This window comes from Hemibagrus wyckioides, linkage group LG11 (assembly GCF_019097595.1).
Source record: "Hemibagrus wyckioides isolate EC202008001 linkage group LG11, SWU_Hwy_1.0, whole genome shotgun sequence".
Taxonomy (NCBI): domain Eukaryota; kingdom Metazoa; phylum Chordata; class Actinopteri; order Siluriformes; family Bagridae; genus Hemibagrus; species Hemibagrus wyckioides.
This window is the reverse complement of record NC_080720.1, coordinates 14,955,994-14,972,590: the sequence shown is the minus strand read 5'-3', so window position 1 is coordinate 14,972,590 and position 16,597 is coordinate 14,955,994. Positions and strand designations below refer to the sequence as shown.

The 16,597-nt window shown below is 36.5% G+C and overlaps 1 protein-coding gene across 1 annotated transcript in view; it reads left to right on the top strand.

The window, feature by feature from the left end:
• Positions 1-15,154, top strand: part of grm2a (glutamate receptor, metabotropic 2a) — a 34,326-nt gene extending 19,172 nt beyond the window's left edge. Inside the window, exons 3-6 of the mRNA XM_058403879.1 lie at positions 5,817-6,654; positions 8,898-9,961; positions 13,617-13,797; positions 14,611-15,154. Of these exons, the coding sequence (XP_058259862.1) occupies positions 5,817-6,654; positions 8,898-9,961; positions 13,617-13,797; positions 14,611-14,678 (2,151 nt within the window). The 3' untranslated portion in view covers positions 14,679-15,154. The remainder of the gene's footprint in view (positions 1-5,816; positions 6,655-8,897; positions 9,962-13,616; positions 13,798-14,610) is intronic.
• Positions 15,155-16,597: the final 1,443 nt, after the last annotated feature.

Sequence of the window (16,597 nt, the reverse complement as noted above, 5' to 3'; positions counted from 1 at the left end):
ATTCCTATCATTCTTTTGGCTTATCAACTGCTGACATGACTAGACGCTTCTTTTTCTGTAATTGAGATTCCTTATGTTTTCTACTCCTTTTTTCTACAGAATGTTCAGTGCATCTTCTGAGACATGACTAAGATGTTATCTAAGAGGTTGTCTTAAAAGCATGTGACCTAGAATGAGACTTTTATCTACAACCCTTCTAAAAACCATTTGAAATCACTACAGCTCCTCAAGCAGAATAATGCATGAGGAAAACACTTCGTGCAGTACCTTGTACAAATTACAGAAATCAACAGTGCAGTTATCTATGTTTATTCCAAAGACATATCCATTTTGCGCATCATCCTCTAAGCAAAGCATATAATTGTGCTGAGGTGACTGTGAGAGCTTTTGTAAACTCTTCAAACATGAACAGCTGAGACTGAGAGATGTTAGTACCATTTTTGTTGTCAATGCTATGATTGTTCCATGTCATAGAAACTGACACGTGTATATTGTAGAACAGTACAAAAGAGTCTATAACTGAAATTCTTTTTCCCGGACTAAATTTTGAGCCATCTGGCAGTAAGATTCAGTTCATTAAAATAAAAAAAAATCCTAAACTGACAAAAAAATGTATAATAGTTTTGATAGTAAATAAGACTTGATATGAACAAGTAAATTCAAAATACAATGTATTTTGTTCCATTTATTTCAAATAGTCTCTTACAGAACAGTCATATTATTCATATGTAAAATTAACACACGGGGTCTGCGTTTTAAACAATGTTATGTATCTGATATTTTTCTAATGTAGTGCAAATTTTGCATCACATATTTTCTTTTTTACATGATACATTCATTTTTCCCCACATCTAAGAAATACTTTTTTCTCATATGGAGTGAACTCCAATTGGATGTATGCACCTTTTCCCCCACTCCCATTCCCCCCAAATTTGGTCAGCTGGCAATTTCTACCCATAATCCATCTCTCACCGATTGAATGAAAAGTCTGTCACATGCCCAAAAGGCTAATTTGTGCTTCTGCCACAACATGTAAAGACCACCGCATGTTCTTGAACTGCTGCTTATGTGAGACCCGCAACTGAGAGCAACAAAGGTTCAGTCAAATGAACCTCTATCTACTCCCTTTCACGTACATGAGCTCACAGATTCCCATGGTTGTCTATTGTTGCTGTGATGGACATGGGAGAGAGTATGCCCTCCCTCCCTGGTGCCTCGGATCCTGTCTGAGAATGGTTGTTTCATGTTCAAGATTAGTCAGAATTTTACAATTAAAATAAAAGTACTATATATAAATAGGGAAAAAAAGAGAAAGTAGTCAGGCAGCTAAACTTTTCCCACCACAGAGAGTGAAATCCTCCATCACTGATCAGACAAAAGAGGGCTTTTTAAAGAAAGAGTATAATTCTCATGCTCTCACATATCTTCATCCTTCATTACCAGTAGTGCTGTGTATGTGGACTCCGGACCCTCACAGCCAAAAGTGATTCTTCCCTAAACTATTGCCACAAAATTTGAAGCAAACAGCTGTCTACAATGTCTTAGTATCCAAACTTGTTCCAGCATGTCAATGCCCTGGTGCACACACTAAAAGCCATGAACACATGATTTGCCAGGGCTGGCATGGAACAACTCAAGTGGCCTGCGTTGGAGGTTGGAGTCCTGACCTCAACCCCACTGAACACCTTTGTGTTAGATGAATTAGAATGATGGCTGGACATTAGGCTTCCTCATCGAACACCAGTGTGACTTAATGGTCAAATCCCCATGCCCCATGCTCTAGTGGAAATCCTTCCCAGAAGATTAAAGTCTGTTATAGTAGTAATCAGGGAATTCAATATCAATGCTCATGGTTTTGGATGGAATGGGATGATCAGTATTGAGATGTCCACACACTACTGGCCATTTGGTGTATTTTGCCATGATAGATAGATAGATAGATAGATAGATAGATAGATAGATAGATAGATAGATAGATAGATAGATAGATAGATACTTTATTCATCCCAATGGGATATTTACATTACCTGTTGTCATACATAATGAAGGTGTCATCAACATAACTATTATTTCCATCCACCTTTTTATACTTTAATTCACTGCCATGTCAATATAACCGGATGATTTTGAGTGTGATATTGCTTTTTCACAACAGTTCTATAAACAAGAAATTAATATAGAGTAAGTGACAGTTCAGACACTATGTGGATGAATGTACTATTTATTTTTGCTCTGTTTATTATCTCTTACTAGACTATTGATTTGTTAATTGAATTGTTTCCTATTAAAGGTGATTCCAGTCAAATTGTTCTCCATTCCTCCTTTTCATCTTCATCTAATAAGCCTTCATTTCAAGTCAAAAGTTATTTTTCTACAAAATATTGATTTCCTTATCTGCTGGTCATCTGCTAATAACATTACTGTAGTAATCATTTCCAAAAAGGAGGTGGAATTTATGTGGCAAACACAGATGAGCGGAGTGATACATACAATAATGCCATACTTATTTTATAGCATTGACTAGCTGGATAATTAGCTTACATTACACATTATTTGTTGTTGTTTGCATTCTGGTCTGTTTAGAATTTATGTCTGTGCAAATACATGCACATCCATGTCTGTACATGTGTGTGTCTGTTGTTCAGTATGTTTAATCCTGCAGTAGAAATACTGAAATATTGCAGAAGGGAGGGCAGTGACTACTCCACAGGGACAAGAAGATGGGCTTTTCATGTTGAGAAAATCTTCAAAACCCCAGTCACCACACCAAAGTCAGGCTGAAGCTACTTTCCTCTCTTTCTTTCTTACCTCCTCTGTAAGATTCCTTCAGTCTGTTTTTTTTCCCTTCATTTTATTAACTTTTCCCTGTCTTTCACTCTTGCTTCTATTTTCTTTTCCGGAGAACATGAAAACTTTCCTCTGCTTTTCACGCTGCTATGTATTTTGAATGTGGGTCTATGGAGTGGAAAGAGTGAGTAAAATACTGGGACCAATTTTGATTGAATAAAATCTGGATGGATAGATATGAATGTGTTGGATAGGGTGATGAACAGGCTGCTGATAAAATAGACAGATGGATATAAAGGTAGCTGTACTGATTGATGTATTTATTTGAATTGATTAATTATTAAATTAATAAACAAATGTTATCTTAATTCCTGAAGTGAAATGTATATTAATTTAGAAGACACTGAAAACGGGTTTTCCATATCACTCCCATTATCACTGTAATCATACAACTGTCCTCAATCACGTGATACAATCTGCTGCCAAGATTTGTCATTATAGAGCCACACATTTTGTTGTAATTTCATTTGATGGAATTTTATTAATCACTGAAATTATTTCAAATATCAGTCCTTGGAATAGCTACGGTGTTTACAGTAATTTTTTCTAACTAAAATGTCAGTGTAATTGAGGGCACAGTATGAAACGAACTTCCATTCTTTAGCAGGTGAGTAAATAAACTTGACAAGGAGACACTGCAAACTCCAAAACTATGGAGTTTATCAAGTTACTGTTTACCAGTTTTCTCTGTAGAAAAGATTTTTTATTGTACCTAATAAATACTGTACATGGGCTAAATAACAAACATGCCATTTCCTTATATTCTAATACTAGACTCATGTTCCCCAGTTCAAGAGTCATCCTCTTTTCTGGAATAATCCACTCAACTTTAATCCTGAAAATCCACATAATACTGTTGTGCTAATTAACTTATGTGCGCTTCTAAGTGAACAAAAGGACATGAGCTCCTTTTTTTAAAGTGTTTAAATCACTTAGTGATTTAAACAGCTATATGGACAAGCAATGCTCCTATATATATGATTCATATTTTCTCTAGAATATTATCTCATTGCAGACTCATATGAGCTCTGAAAGCTTTGAAGTCACTTTTAAGTGGAAAATTATTATACTTTTTTGACAAGTTTAATCCACCTACTTCAGTTATGGTTAGTATGGCTGTGGACTGGGGACTCTCAAGTGGCAGAAAACCATTCTTCCTGTTCTCTGGAGATCATGGACTTGAATCCCAATGATTCCACACCAATCCATGGCAGGTAGCGAAGGGAGCAAAATTGTCTGTGCTCTGTGGGTGGAAGGGATGGCGTTACTGTCTATCATCTGTCTATACTCTTGCTAGAGACACGGGCAAATCTTAAATGTCTGTAAGCTTGTGTATGCAGAAGAGGGTGGTACACGTTTCTTACGCTGTCTTGTGATGTAATAGGAGCAGCAGTCAAAAAGATTTGGTTGACTGAAGAGTAACCAATCCCTCTATCAGCATGAATATCTGAGAACCTGATGTGAACATGCAAAACTCCACATTCACTGTAGCGTGAGCTCAGGATTAAACTAATTTAAGTCTTTGTATTATAGCAGTTTACATACAGAGAATGCACAGCAGGTTATGTCAGTAGTAGTGGTACAGGAAAGCAAATGCATTGTTCCTAATTCACTCAGCTAAATAACAAAATTAACTTAAATCTTGGAATACATTTGTTTACAGACTTTTAATGCAATTATTTTTTAAAAAGCATGCTGTTACAACAACATAATGTTCATCAATGACCATATACAGAACTATCTGTTTATGTGGATGGGTTTGACAGCTTCCATATATAAAATATATGTTAAGAACAAAATTTAAATAAAGAATATTATTAAAAAAGGCTTATATAAGCAGTCTTGTATGTCTTAGTCTGGCATCATGCAAATGTGCTTATGATTTTGGAAACAGCACATCCCTTTTGAGCTTTCCAGACAGCTGTCTCAAAATATAGCTTATTCAGATAGAAGCTGTCAGAACTGCTTAAACAGGCAAGACTTTTTACAATAATTCTGTATTACAATAAAGCCAGTAGAACGTTAGTGGAATGGAGGAAACTGCAGCGAAACTAACTTTTTCCTTTATTAACCTTAGTCTACCTTTCTTGCTGTTTCTATAGCAACATGTGTAATAAATGTATGTATGCTGAACTTTCTATGCTATGAAACCCTTTCACTAAGAAGGAGAATAATCAGATATTAAAAAAACAGGTTTAAAATAAAAGTACTGGCAGTGAACCCCTAACAAGGGTTTCTTTAAATATGTTAAAGTAGCACGATTCTTTGATCAGCATTTTACTTTACCAGAACTCTCTATGCCCATTAACTCTCCCGACCTGTACCTTTACATAAGGGAAACGCTATTAACAAAATGCTTGACTAATAAAAAAAAAAGGTTTTTAGTCAACACTTAAAAAAGAAGTGTCAATTCAAAAATGAATTGAAAGGATGTTCCATAAGATTAAGGCTTTCTTTTAAAGAAAAGGCTCTGCACCATGCTGTATTAGTCTAGGTACTAATAAAGATCCTGTATTGTTTGATTGAAGCAGGCTTCATGGTTGATCATAAAAGACCAAAAGTACTCTCAGGTACTCAATTTAGTATTTTTAAGGTTTAGTATTTTTGAATTTTGTTTCTCAATCATGATGGTAGGATGAAAATAAAAAAGTTCTAGACCATGGCCATGGAGTGTGAAAACTGGTACAAATATTTAGAGCGCTAAACAACAGATAGATACATAATAAATATTCATAGTCCGTTCAGTATATCTTATAATTGTTTATTTTGTGTTTATTGTGTTTTGCAGACTAAAATAGAATTAAAGCACTGAAAGTTTTATGTGAATGCTTTAATTTGTCATTTGTACAAGGTGTACTAATGCATTGATAATTTATTAATAATGTAATTATAATTGCTCAGCATAACAATGCTCAAAGACTCTCTTTTGCCAACTTCTATCTCATGGATCATTCTCTGTTTTCTTGCAGGTGGCCAACCTTTTGCGGCTTTTCCAGATCCCCCAAATTAGCTATGCGTCAACAAGTGCTAAGCTCAGTGATAAGTCCCGCTATGACTATTTTGCTCGTACCGTCCCACCAGACTTCTATCAAGCCAAGGCTATGGCTGAGATCCTGCGCTACTTCAACTGGACTTATGTCTCTACTGTAGCCTCAGAGGGTGATTACGGAGAAACTGGCATTGATGCTTTTCAGCAGGAGGCCAGAGCCTTGCAAATCTGCATCGCTACATCTGCAAAGGTTAGCCGCTCAATGGACCGCTACAGTTATGAAGGAGTGATCAGGTCTCTGTTACAGAAGTCCAATGCTAAAGTTGTGATCCTTTTTACTAGAAGTGAGGATGCCAGAGAGCTTCTTGTTGCAGCAAATCGCATGAATGTGTCCTTTATCTGGGTGGCCAGTGATGGCTGGGGGGCACAGGAGAGTGTGGTGAAGGGAAGTGAGTCAGTGGCAGAAGGAGCTTTCACCATTGAACTTGCTTCATATCCAATCCAAAAATTTGCTGAGTACTTCACAAATCTAAATCCTTACAACAACACTCGCAATCCCTGGTTTCGAGAGTTCTGGGAGCATCGGTTCCAATGTAGCCTGCACGATATTAACTGTGGGAAGCATTCGCTCCGAGATGGCAAGTTTGAGCAAGAATCCAAGATCATGTTTGTAATGAATGCTGTGTATGCAATGGCCCATGCACTGCACAACATGAGACAGTCAGTATGTCAAAACACCACTAAACTCTGCAGTGCCATGAAGCCAGTAAATGGAAAGAAGTTGTATAAAGAAAACATCCTGAAGACAAAGTTTGATGGTGAGTACAATGATAGTATCTAATTTTTGGTACCCTGGGGCATGTCACATTGTAATTGCAGGAATTATTGCCATAAAGTGCAACCTTTATGGGTTTTCTTTGCTCTCAGTCTCACAGAATTTAAAGTGTCAACATTAATGGCAATCAGCTCAAGGTTTTTTTGCACACTCTGCACATGTGTGTGTGTGCTTTGCCAGTCCCTTGCACAAGGTAGTTTCCTGAAAGCACAGAACACCCCACACCTACATTAGACATAGCTGAGAATCATCATGCGTTTCCTGCGTCCTCTCGCACTGGCACAGTCAGCTTCAGTTTGTCAGTTTTTACATGTAATTTAGGCAATCACAGATAGTAAAGCAAGTCATGGAATCGAGACACTCGGCCAGTTAAAATCAAGTTAATGATTTGGTATATTGCTAAGAAATATGATCGGCATATAGAATCTAGCAAACACAGGAACCAACTGTAGGAGATGTTTGAAAAATACATTTATACCACTGGGGTACTTCCTGTACAGACAAATCAGGCTATAGAACTGTGGGCAGATGTGAAAACCTGTACTAAACAGAAACAGATGTGAATTAAAAAGGGAAATTGAAGGGAGCAGAAAATCTTAACAGCTCAGAACCAGCCAGCTGCCTCAAACTCAGGAACTCAGGAGAAGGACCCAAAACATATTACTAAAGCAATATTTGTCAGAAGAATAAAATGATGAATGTTCATGATTATTCGATTATTTACTTTACATATGCACTGACAATAAATTATATAAAGAAAATTCTGATGTACAAGTTTACTCCCAGCATTTGGACATACTACATAGTGAATAATATAATAGGAAAACTATTATATTATTCACTATGTAGTATGTCCAAATGCTGGTAGACACCTAACCATAAGACCCATATATAATTCTTCCCCAAACTGTTGCCAAAAGTTAGAAGCGCAGTTATATAAGAGGTCTGTAAACTGTAGCCTTACAATTTCCCTTCACTTGAAATAAGGGGCTCAAACATGTTTCAGCTTGACAATGCCCCTGTTCTTAAACCGTTGGTGCAAGGTTGGAGTGAAAGAACTCAAGTGGCCTCCACAGAGCCCTGGGCATGAGGCTGGAATACACTCGGAACGGGAGACCAGTTCATCACAGGGCAGCATGTACACACACACTCATTCACACCTACAGGCAATTTAGCGAAGCCAGGTCATCAACTCACATATTTTTGGCAAGTGAGAGGACACCCATCCACACACCATGGACCCTGGAGCTGTGAAGTGGCACTACCATGCTGCCCTTTATGATTCACCAACCCAGATTTAAATATCTTCAAATTAAAGATGACATTCTCAAATTTACTACCTTTACATTGCTATAATTTCATTTTAAATCCAGTGATGTTGCCTTACCTATGATGTTTCATAAGCAGCAGTTAAATATGATGCAACAGCTTGTGATACATGTCTTGTACCGAGGGAAATTGCAAAGACAATATTAAGAGAAAATGGAGTAAAATAAGGTAAATAATAATGTGCTGTTGTTCTATGTTATAATGAATACATGCTATTATGATAAAAAAAAAATCAACTTGCCTGGCGTAGATTTGTCACAAAGAGCGTGAGTTACACGCTGCTGTGCAATGAACCTGTTTTTATCTTCTTGTACAAAGAAAGTAACATGCTCTGTCTATAAAATAGAGTGGTTCTACCCTGCTGGTTGCTCTTTTAATGCAGCCTACATAATCCCAAAGATCAGTGGCCATTCTTTTTGAGGAAATTGTAGTGAAATAAATCAAAGGCCTGAATCAGACCTACTGCTTTGGTAAGGCAATCATCTTGATTGCGTTTTTTTAATAGCCAAGATCTCACATAAACACACGAGAAATAAATGTTTATATAAAGATGTTTAGGGATGCTGAGGATACACCTGTTATTGTCATAAAACTTATATCATTTCATCTAAAGTGAAATGTTTTTTGATGTTCTTTTAAGAACTGGAAAATTACCTGAAAAGAAACATGACAGTCTTGTGAATCCACCTCCTGACCTCAATTATGTAAATGCACAGTTTGCACCTGTGTCCAGTGCATCTACAACCCCCTAAAGTGAAGCTTTTGCGATTGTTAGTGCAGTGAGTGGATATTATATAAGGATTCCAAAGGCTTTGATATAATAGATTTGAAGCTCTCCTTTAAGTCTTTCCATGTTGCTTTGACGTTTGGCTTATCTTTTGTCTTTTGTCTTTACAGCTCCTTTCCGTCCAGCTGACACAGAAAACACTGTTCACTTTGATGCTTATGGAGACAGTCTGGGTCGGTACAACATCTTCCACTACCACATAGAAAACGGCACATATGTTTACCGTAAAGTGGGCTTTTGGGCCCAGAGTTTGAACCTAGACACAAATCTCATCCCTTGGGATAACCAAGTGGTACCTACCTCTCAGTGTAGTGACCCCTGCAAGATGAATGAAATCAAGAGCATGCAGCCCGGTGATGTCTGCTGTTGGATCTGTATCCCCTGCCAGCCCTACCAGTATCTCCTGGATGAATTCACTTGTGCAGAATGCAGCTTTGGTCAATGGCCACTGGCCAACCTGACTGGCTGCTATGACTTGCCTGAGGAGTACATCCACTGGGAGGATGCCTGGGCTATTGGACCAGTCACCATTGCCTGTTTGGGGATACTGTGCACACTCTTTGTGATTGGTCTCTTCATAAAGAACAACGAGACACCTGTAGTCAAAGCTAGTGGACGAGAAGTTTCCTACATTTTACTCCTGGGTGTGCTCCTCTGTTACTGCATAACGTTCATTTACATTGCCAAACCTTCAGTAGTAGTGTGTACATTACGTCGTCTTGGGCTTGGTACCTCCTTTGCAGTTTGCTACTCAGCACTTCTGACCAAGACCAACCGCATTGCCCGTATCTTCAATGGTGTCAAAGATGGTGCACAAAGGCCACGGTTTATTAGTCCAGCTTCACAGGTAGCTATTTGTGCTGCCCTCATTTCCTGTCAGCTGTTAGTAGTGATGGTCTGGCTCTTGGTAGAAGTACCGGGTGTAAGGAAAGAGGTCAGTCCTGAGAGAAGAGACATAGTCAGGTTGAAATGCAACAGCAAGGACTCCAGCATGCTAATTTCACTGACCTATAACTGTGTCCTCATTATCCTCTGTACCTTCTACGCCTTCAAGACCCGAAAGTGCCCAGAGAACTTCAATGAGGCAAAGTTTATTGGTTTCACTATGTACACCACCTGCATAATCTGGCTGGCTTTCCAGCCCATCTTCTATGTCACAGCCAGTGACCTCAGGGTAAGCAGATTTAACACAGCTGATGGTTTTTTTTTTTTGTTTTTTTTTTATGTTTTGGATTTACAGAAAAAGGAAATGAACAGAACTACAGTCCAGAAAAAACTTAAATTAATCTACTTAATTCAAGAGTAGTTAGAATTGACAGATTATCTACACTTCCAACTGTTTACATAAAACCAGCAGTCATACAGAACCAGTTATTTTATAGTCTACACTTGATTAAAGTTCATACACACTACATGTTAAACTCCTAGAGACCTTTTTTCTATTGCATTTTCTTGAGGTAGCTTTCTTTTTCTATAATTTAAAAATGATAAAATAATGATATATTTGACATTCCTGCTATGAAATTATGCAGTGACCCAGAAAAGGGGTAAACAAATCCATTTTATATTTTAAATTCTTAACAGTATATAACATATTAAGTTTTGCACAGCCCTGGCATCTTCTCAATCAGCTTCATGAAGGAGCTTCACCCAGGAGGTTTTCTTAAATTTCTCAAGTAGGTCAGGAAATTGTTGGCTGATTCTGTGAAGTTTATTCATTCCTCTTCAGTAACTACTTTATCCTTGTGAAAATTTTACTGAATCCAGAGGCTTACACCTGGGAACACTTGACATGGGAAGGGGAATACACTCATTTGTTCGAGAAATGCAGAGCACCACACACACACACACACACACACACACACACACACACACACACACACTCATTCAAGCTTATGGGCAAGTGTAGGCAGTTCACCAGCATGTTTTAAAAGAATTTCCTTTAAGTAATACATTTTGATTTAGAAATAAATTTGAAATCACTTTAAATCAATTTTGTAAATTTGTAGATTTTGTAAAATTGTAAATTTTGACCTAGAACTTCACTATTTAATTTTTCATAAGCCAGTTTTGTTTTAGAAACTAACTTTAGTCATAAATCTTTATCAAGATATCTTATAAGAAAATAGCTGATATAGCGAAGCTCCCTAGAAAGTAACTTAACACACTAGTGTCTGTAACTCCCAAAGTTGCAGAGATACAATTCCCATGATCCTCAGTCTTTTACATGCTCTTCATCTATCAACTCATCACCTCCACAAACACCTATGCCCTGCTCTCAGTCTCCAGATTTTCTTGACTATAACTTTGGCCTTGTGTGGTTCAAATGTCATGAATATTATTTTCCATTTGTAAATCACCAAAGTATAGAACTAAGCCTGAGTGGCAAGTTTTAATAATTGAATATTAATATAATAATATTTTTAGTTAATGTATGCAGATATCATTTTTAGTCATGCTTTGATTGAAGATTAATCAGGGCAGACGTTTAAAGAAACATCATTTAAAACAACATCAGTAATATGTGTTAAAACGGTGTATTATTTCTTTCTTTATTTAGACAGATCAGTTGGTGTTGATTAATTTTCAGAACATTTTTATAAAATGTAACACCATGCCTCTTCCAGTAGTGCCTGCTTATGTCTTGTCAGCTGCCACTACTGATATGTATGTTTGTATATGTTTGTTTGCATGATTTATATTAATTATAGCTTTATTATTTATTAATGGTCTGGGAAGTGATTCTACACACTGTTATCTGTGTCTTTCTGAAGGTTTCTGATTAATATACAGAAGAGCTTAGGGGCCTAATATGGCCTGGATTAACAAGCTCATATTTTTTAATTGAGTTTGTAAGCAGAAAGCATATCCATTAACACAAATATGTGTTTTATAACTATTGTTATTCTATCCCCCACTCCTGCAGTTCAGACAGGTTAAACTGCTAAACTTTTTTCTTTAATTTATCTGTAGCTGCATTGAAAGATACTCATCATATGGTATAATTAAATATTTTTACAGTGTGTTGAGTTGAGCGGCTAAAACAGCAATCCCTTGAAGTATTGTTAACGAACTCTTTTGTTCAATTCCCTGCCATAACATTTTTCATTTTTTAAAGTATTTTTTTTTCTTTCCCGTTCAGTTACAGTTACAGCTGCTGTGCTTTGAGAATTGCTTTCACAGTAATTCAAATAAGATGGCATACAAAGATATAATAGCTCATCTAATTTCCAATTGAAATAATACAGTAACCTTTCGGAAAGTATTCTGCATTTTTTATGAATTCATATGTGAGTGATTCAGTGAGATTGCCTTGCTGGCAATTCTTTGAAAAGCTGTCTATATTGAGACAAATGATTACAATAAAATGATTAAATAGAACCCTTTCGAACCTCGTTTAGCAGGTGACTGATAACATTATAGGGCTTTTTAACCCCTAAATGGAAGAGAGCATGATTCCAGGGGTAGACATATCCCTCATAAAGATGTGCAAGAATGAAACACTACAGTAATCTATAACAGAGCATAAAATTCCTACTTTCATAAATTTTGCATAATCAGAGAGATAGAAATTCAGCCAGAAATAAGCAATAGGAAACATGGCATGGCTGGACACACACACACACACACACACACACAGTGCATTTGTTCAGTCAGGTCAGATTCTGTTTGATCTGAAGGTGTGTTATGGCTCTAATGGGCTTTCCCTTTGAATCCACAGAGTCAGATTAAAACAAAAAGAGAGAAAGACATGGGCTCCTAGCCTCTAATGGTAAATTATACAGTCATGAACATGAGGAGGGAGAGAAAAAAAGAACAGGATGTCCCTGAGTATGTCTTTTCAAAACTAAGAATGCGTGTGTGTCTTTGGTGCATGTGTGTGGATTATTAAAATCAGCTGAAGCCCATGTTTAGGAAACTAAGTGTGAGTAGAGAGATTTTTGGTGATGAATGGAAAATTTGAGGACCTTTTATGCTAACCTATCATTATTGGGAAGTTTTTTGTATATTATATAAAACATGTATTGGTTCAATGAGTCAGTGAATTTAATTAAACTGAATGTAATCGAATTGATCTGAACTGAAGGGAATCGTAAAAGGTATAATAGGTAGGACCCGACGCGAAAAGCAATCACTTATTTCCCCTGTATCTCTAACTTGCAAAGCAGTCAGATATTTGCACAAAGAGGAACAAGATTTTTGTGTGCAGTTGTTTGTGTTGTATTATTTAAAGCCTACTGATTTATTGTTATGCAATGCTTGTCTTCCTGAAACTCTCCTGAACCTAATTTAGCAAACAGAAAGCAAAAAATGTCATGCTCTTTGTGAATCATAGTGTGTGGGAAAGAAAAAAAATTGTAATAGGCTGATTCTGTAACACCTTCGGGAATTAAGGGTGTAATAATAATAATAATAATAATAATAATAATAATAATAATAATAATAATACTTTTATAGTGTAGCTATATTAAAAAATCAGATAATATTTATTCAGATTCGAGATGCATTCATTAGTGAGGAGTTAGTGGCACATAGAAATGGCACACATCATTATCTCAGACATAATGGCATGTCACTTATAGAGTCGCATGTGTCTGATTAACGTACAAATCTGACCCTGAAGTTACTCTTGTATGATCTCAGCTCGATTGAAGAGCGTTAAGTGTAATATTTTTTGTGTCCATAATACTATATATCACAGTGAAATGTGACATCTTAATCAAACATATTGTTTATCACACAAATTTTTTTTGATAAACATTCTCTCCATCACCTTCAGCTGCTGCAGTACTGTAATGTTTGCTATGAATTTATTTGTGTCCTCTCAGGTTCAGACCACCACAATGTGCATCTCGGTGAGTCTGAGTGGCTCCGTGGTGCTGGGTTGCCTTTTTGCTCCTAAGATCCACATCATCCTGTTCCAGCCACAGAAGAATGTCACCACCAGTCTCAGGGTGGCCACCACTCGCTTCAGTGTGACCACAGGCCCCGGTTCCAGCTTCTCTCAAGGTAAACCACAAGCATGGGGGCCCAAATTCTGCAACTTAAATACAGATAACCTCAATATAATTCATATCAAATTATGAGATTTTAAAATTATGACATTCTAGTGTAGCTGACCATTTAATAAAGGAAAGGAATTTTACACTTTTCTTAGGTACAGTGATACCATACTATCAGATTCAACACCTTTGGTAGATAGGGTCCTGTGATATCTTAATGTCAGAATGAATCATTTTTATCAATCAGAATCCAGTGATTTCAAAAATATCCAAATAAACACTTCTCTTATACACAGAAATGTGATGTCATACTGTCACAGTAAATGCCTTTAACAGCCAGAACCTGGTGATATCATATCAGAATGTATTTATCATAAAGATGTATTTATCAGTCACAATTCAGTGATGTAATATTATCCAAATGAACAACTTTACCAGACAGAACCCACTGATGCAATAAAACTGAAATGAAGATGTAACGTCATAATATATCAGAATGAACCCTTTTATCATACAGAACCCAGGGACAAATCAAATCATAATAAATAAAATAGATAATAAAATGTTACAGTGTCATACTGAACATCTTCATCAGGAAGGACTCAGTGATGTCATAATGCTAGACTGAATATCTTTATAAGACAGAGTCCAGTAATGTCAGGATATTACAGTGAACACTCTGGCAGAGAGAACTCAGTGATCCTGTAAAAACAAATAGAAAATTTTGATGTCATACGTTGCTAAAGTATTCTAGAAGAAGTAGTTTAACATTACATAAAACTATGTAACAAATTTTTTTGTAACTGCTTTGCTTCTTCAGCATCCAACATTGTGCCAACAGTGTGTAACGGAAGAGAAGTAGTGGACTCAACAACATCATCCCTCTAAAAGATGAGCTCTATCCATCTGCCAAATGTGGTATACAGATTAATTTTATCACTAGTCAGAAAAACGTGTTTGCTGATATTAAGGAGGCCCTTCGCAATACGGAGAGGCACTTATTTCATTTTCAACGTGCTGTGAAAAAAATTCTCTCCCTCTTTCTTATTTTCTCTTGTTCTGCCTTGCTCATGTTTTTTCTCACTTCTCCTCCTCTTTCTTTTTCTTCTTCTTCTTCTTCTTCTTCTTCTAATTCTTCTCTCTCTCTCTCTCTCTCTCTCTCTCTCTCTCAACTAGTTAGAAAATAATAATGGGATGCCAGCGGCAGCTCTGTATACCACTACTTTTTATAGAACATATGATAAAGTATTCTTTAAGACATGGAGTAAAATGATAGTGAATCTGTTTAATGTATCATATACAGGATGTTTTTAATTGTAGATTTTTGGTGATTCGGGTTTGCTGTTCCTTGTAAGTAATGTAAATAAACGTGTTTTTTATGAATATTGAAATTCTAAGTTGATTTCTTTGTGCATAAATTAAAGATGAGGTCAATTATTTTTGTCTTTTTATTTGCTTAACTTTTCACATTTCATTAGCTGTGGTTTCTCTGGTATTCTGGGCTGTCTAAATTTGAGGGGGGAAAAACATGCTATGTAGACCACAGACACCCAACTAATCAGGACAAGTGGGCAGCTCTATTTACTGGTCGGTCAATCTGCCTGACACAGAAAGCTTCACATCTTGTGAATATTTTGGAGGCATAGCTTTGGGGAGAATGCTCCCTTTTCGTCAGCTCTGAATTGGTCCCATACCTAAAGATAGTCAAGGGCCCTTCTTATATAGGACCCAATTTCACAGTTGTGTCACTTGCCATCAGTGATCACTTTTACTTAAGGTATATAATATGAATTATGTATGAATAGGTTTTCAAAAAGGGTCATAGTAAAAAGAAGTTATTCATTAATACACTTTAGTCTTTAGAAACCATTCAAAATATGATAGTTAAGTCACTTCCATGCTAACAGGAAATAGTATTCAGTAATTTAACTTGCACTTATACAGTATAAGAATATATTGTATGAGTAACACACACACACACTCACACACACACACACACACACACACACACTGCCATCTAGTGGACCCAGCTCATCACTGAGAATAGGTCATCTAATAGTGGATCCCTTGAAAGTGCTTTAGACTCAATTAGTTAACTGAATAAAGTAATGTGAAATGTTTTAATTGTTCACAGATATTATATATTATCATTTTATTTAAACACAAAATGCTAAACACATGCATTCAGCAGCTCAACACTAATTAAACTGAACACTTCCTTGTAAAGAATATCCCATTGGTTTTCATCTTACAGCAATACTACTGTAAGACAGCATAAACAGTATATGTAAAAACTTACAGACAACGCAAAATTACTTACTGTGGTTTTATGAACCCTGAATAACCAGCAGAGGCAGTGAAAATCACCTGGACATCTTGTTATTAATGTGTGCATGCATGCCAAGACATTTTAATAATGCCATGAAATGATGCAATCCCTGGAATCTTCCCATGGAATTATTACTGACTCAGTGCTGGTTCTGAGTTATGGGGACACTGGCAGTTATGAGGTATACATCAATGCCATTATGCACAATTATTACCTAATAGTTAAAATAATAAACGGATAAAAATGACATATTCTTTTCACTTGTTCCGATCCCTCATTCTTTATTATCTGAGAAGTTATCATTGGTATCAGGGAACAGTGAAGTAGTCCACAGGTAGTGTTTGTTCTAATGCCTTAATGAAAATCTCCTTCTCCTAAGAAAGTGTGAAATAGTTTGGTTTAAGTTACATGATGCAAGATCGTGGAATTGTTTCTGAACATTAGATACGATAGACTGCAACGTCGACTTTTCCTTCGC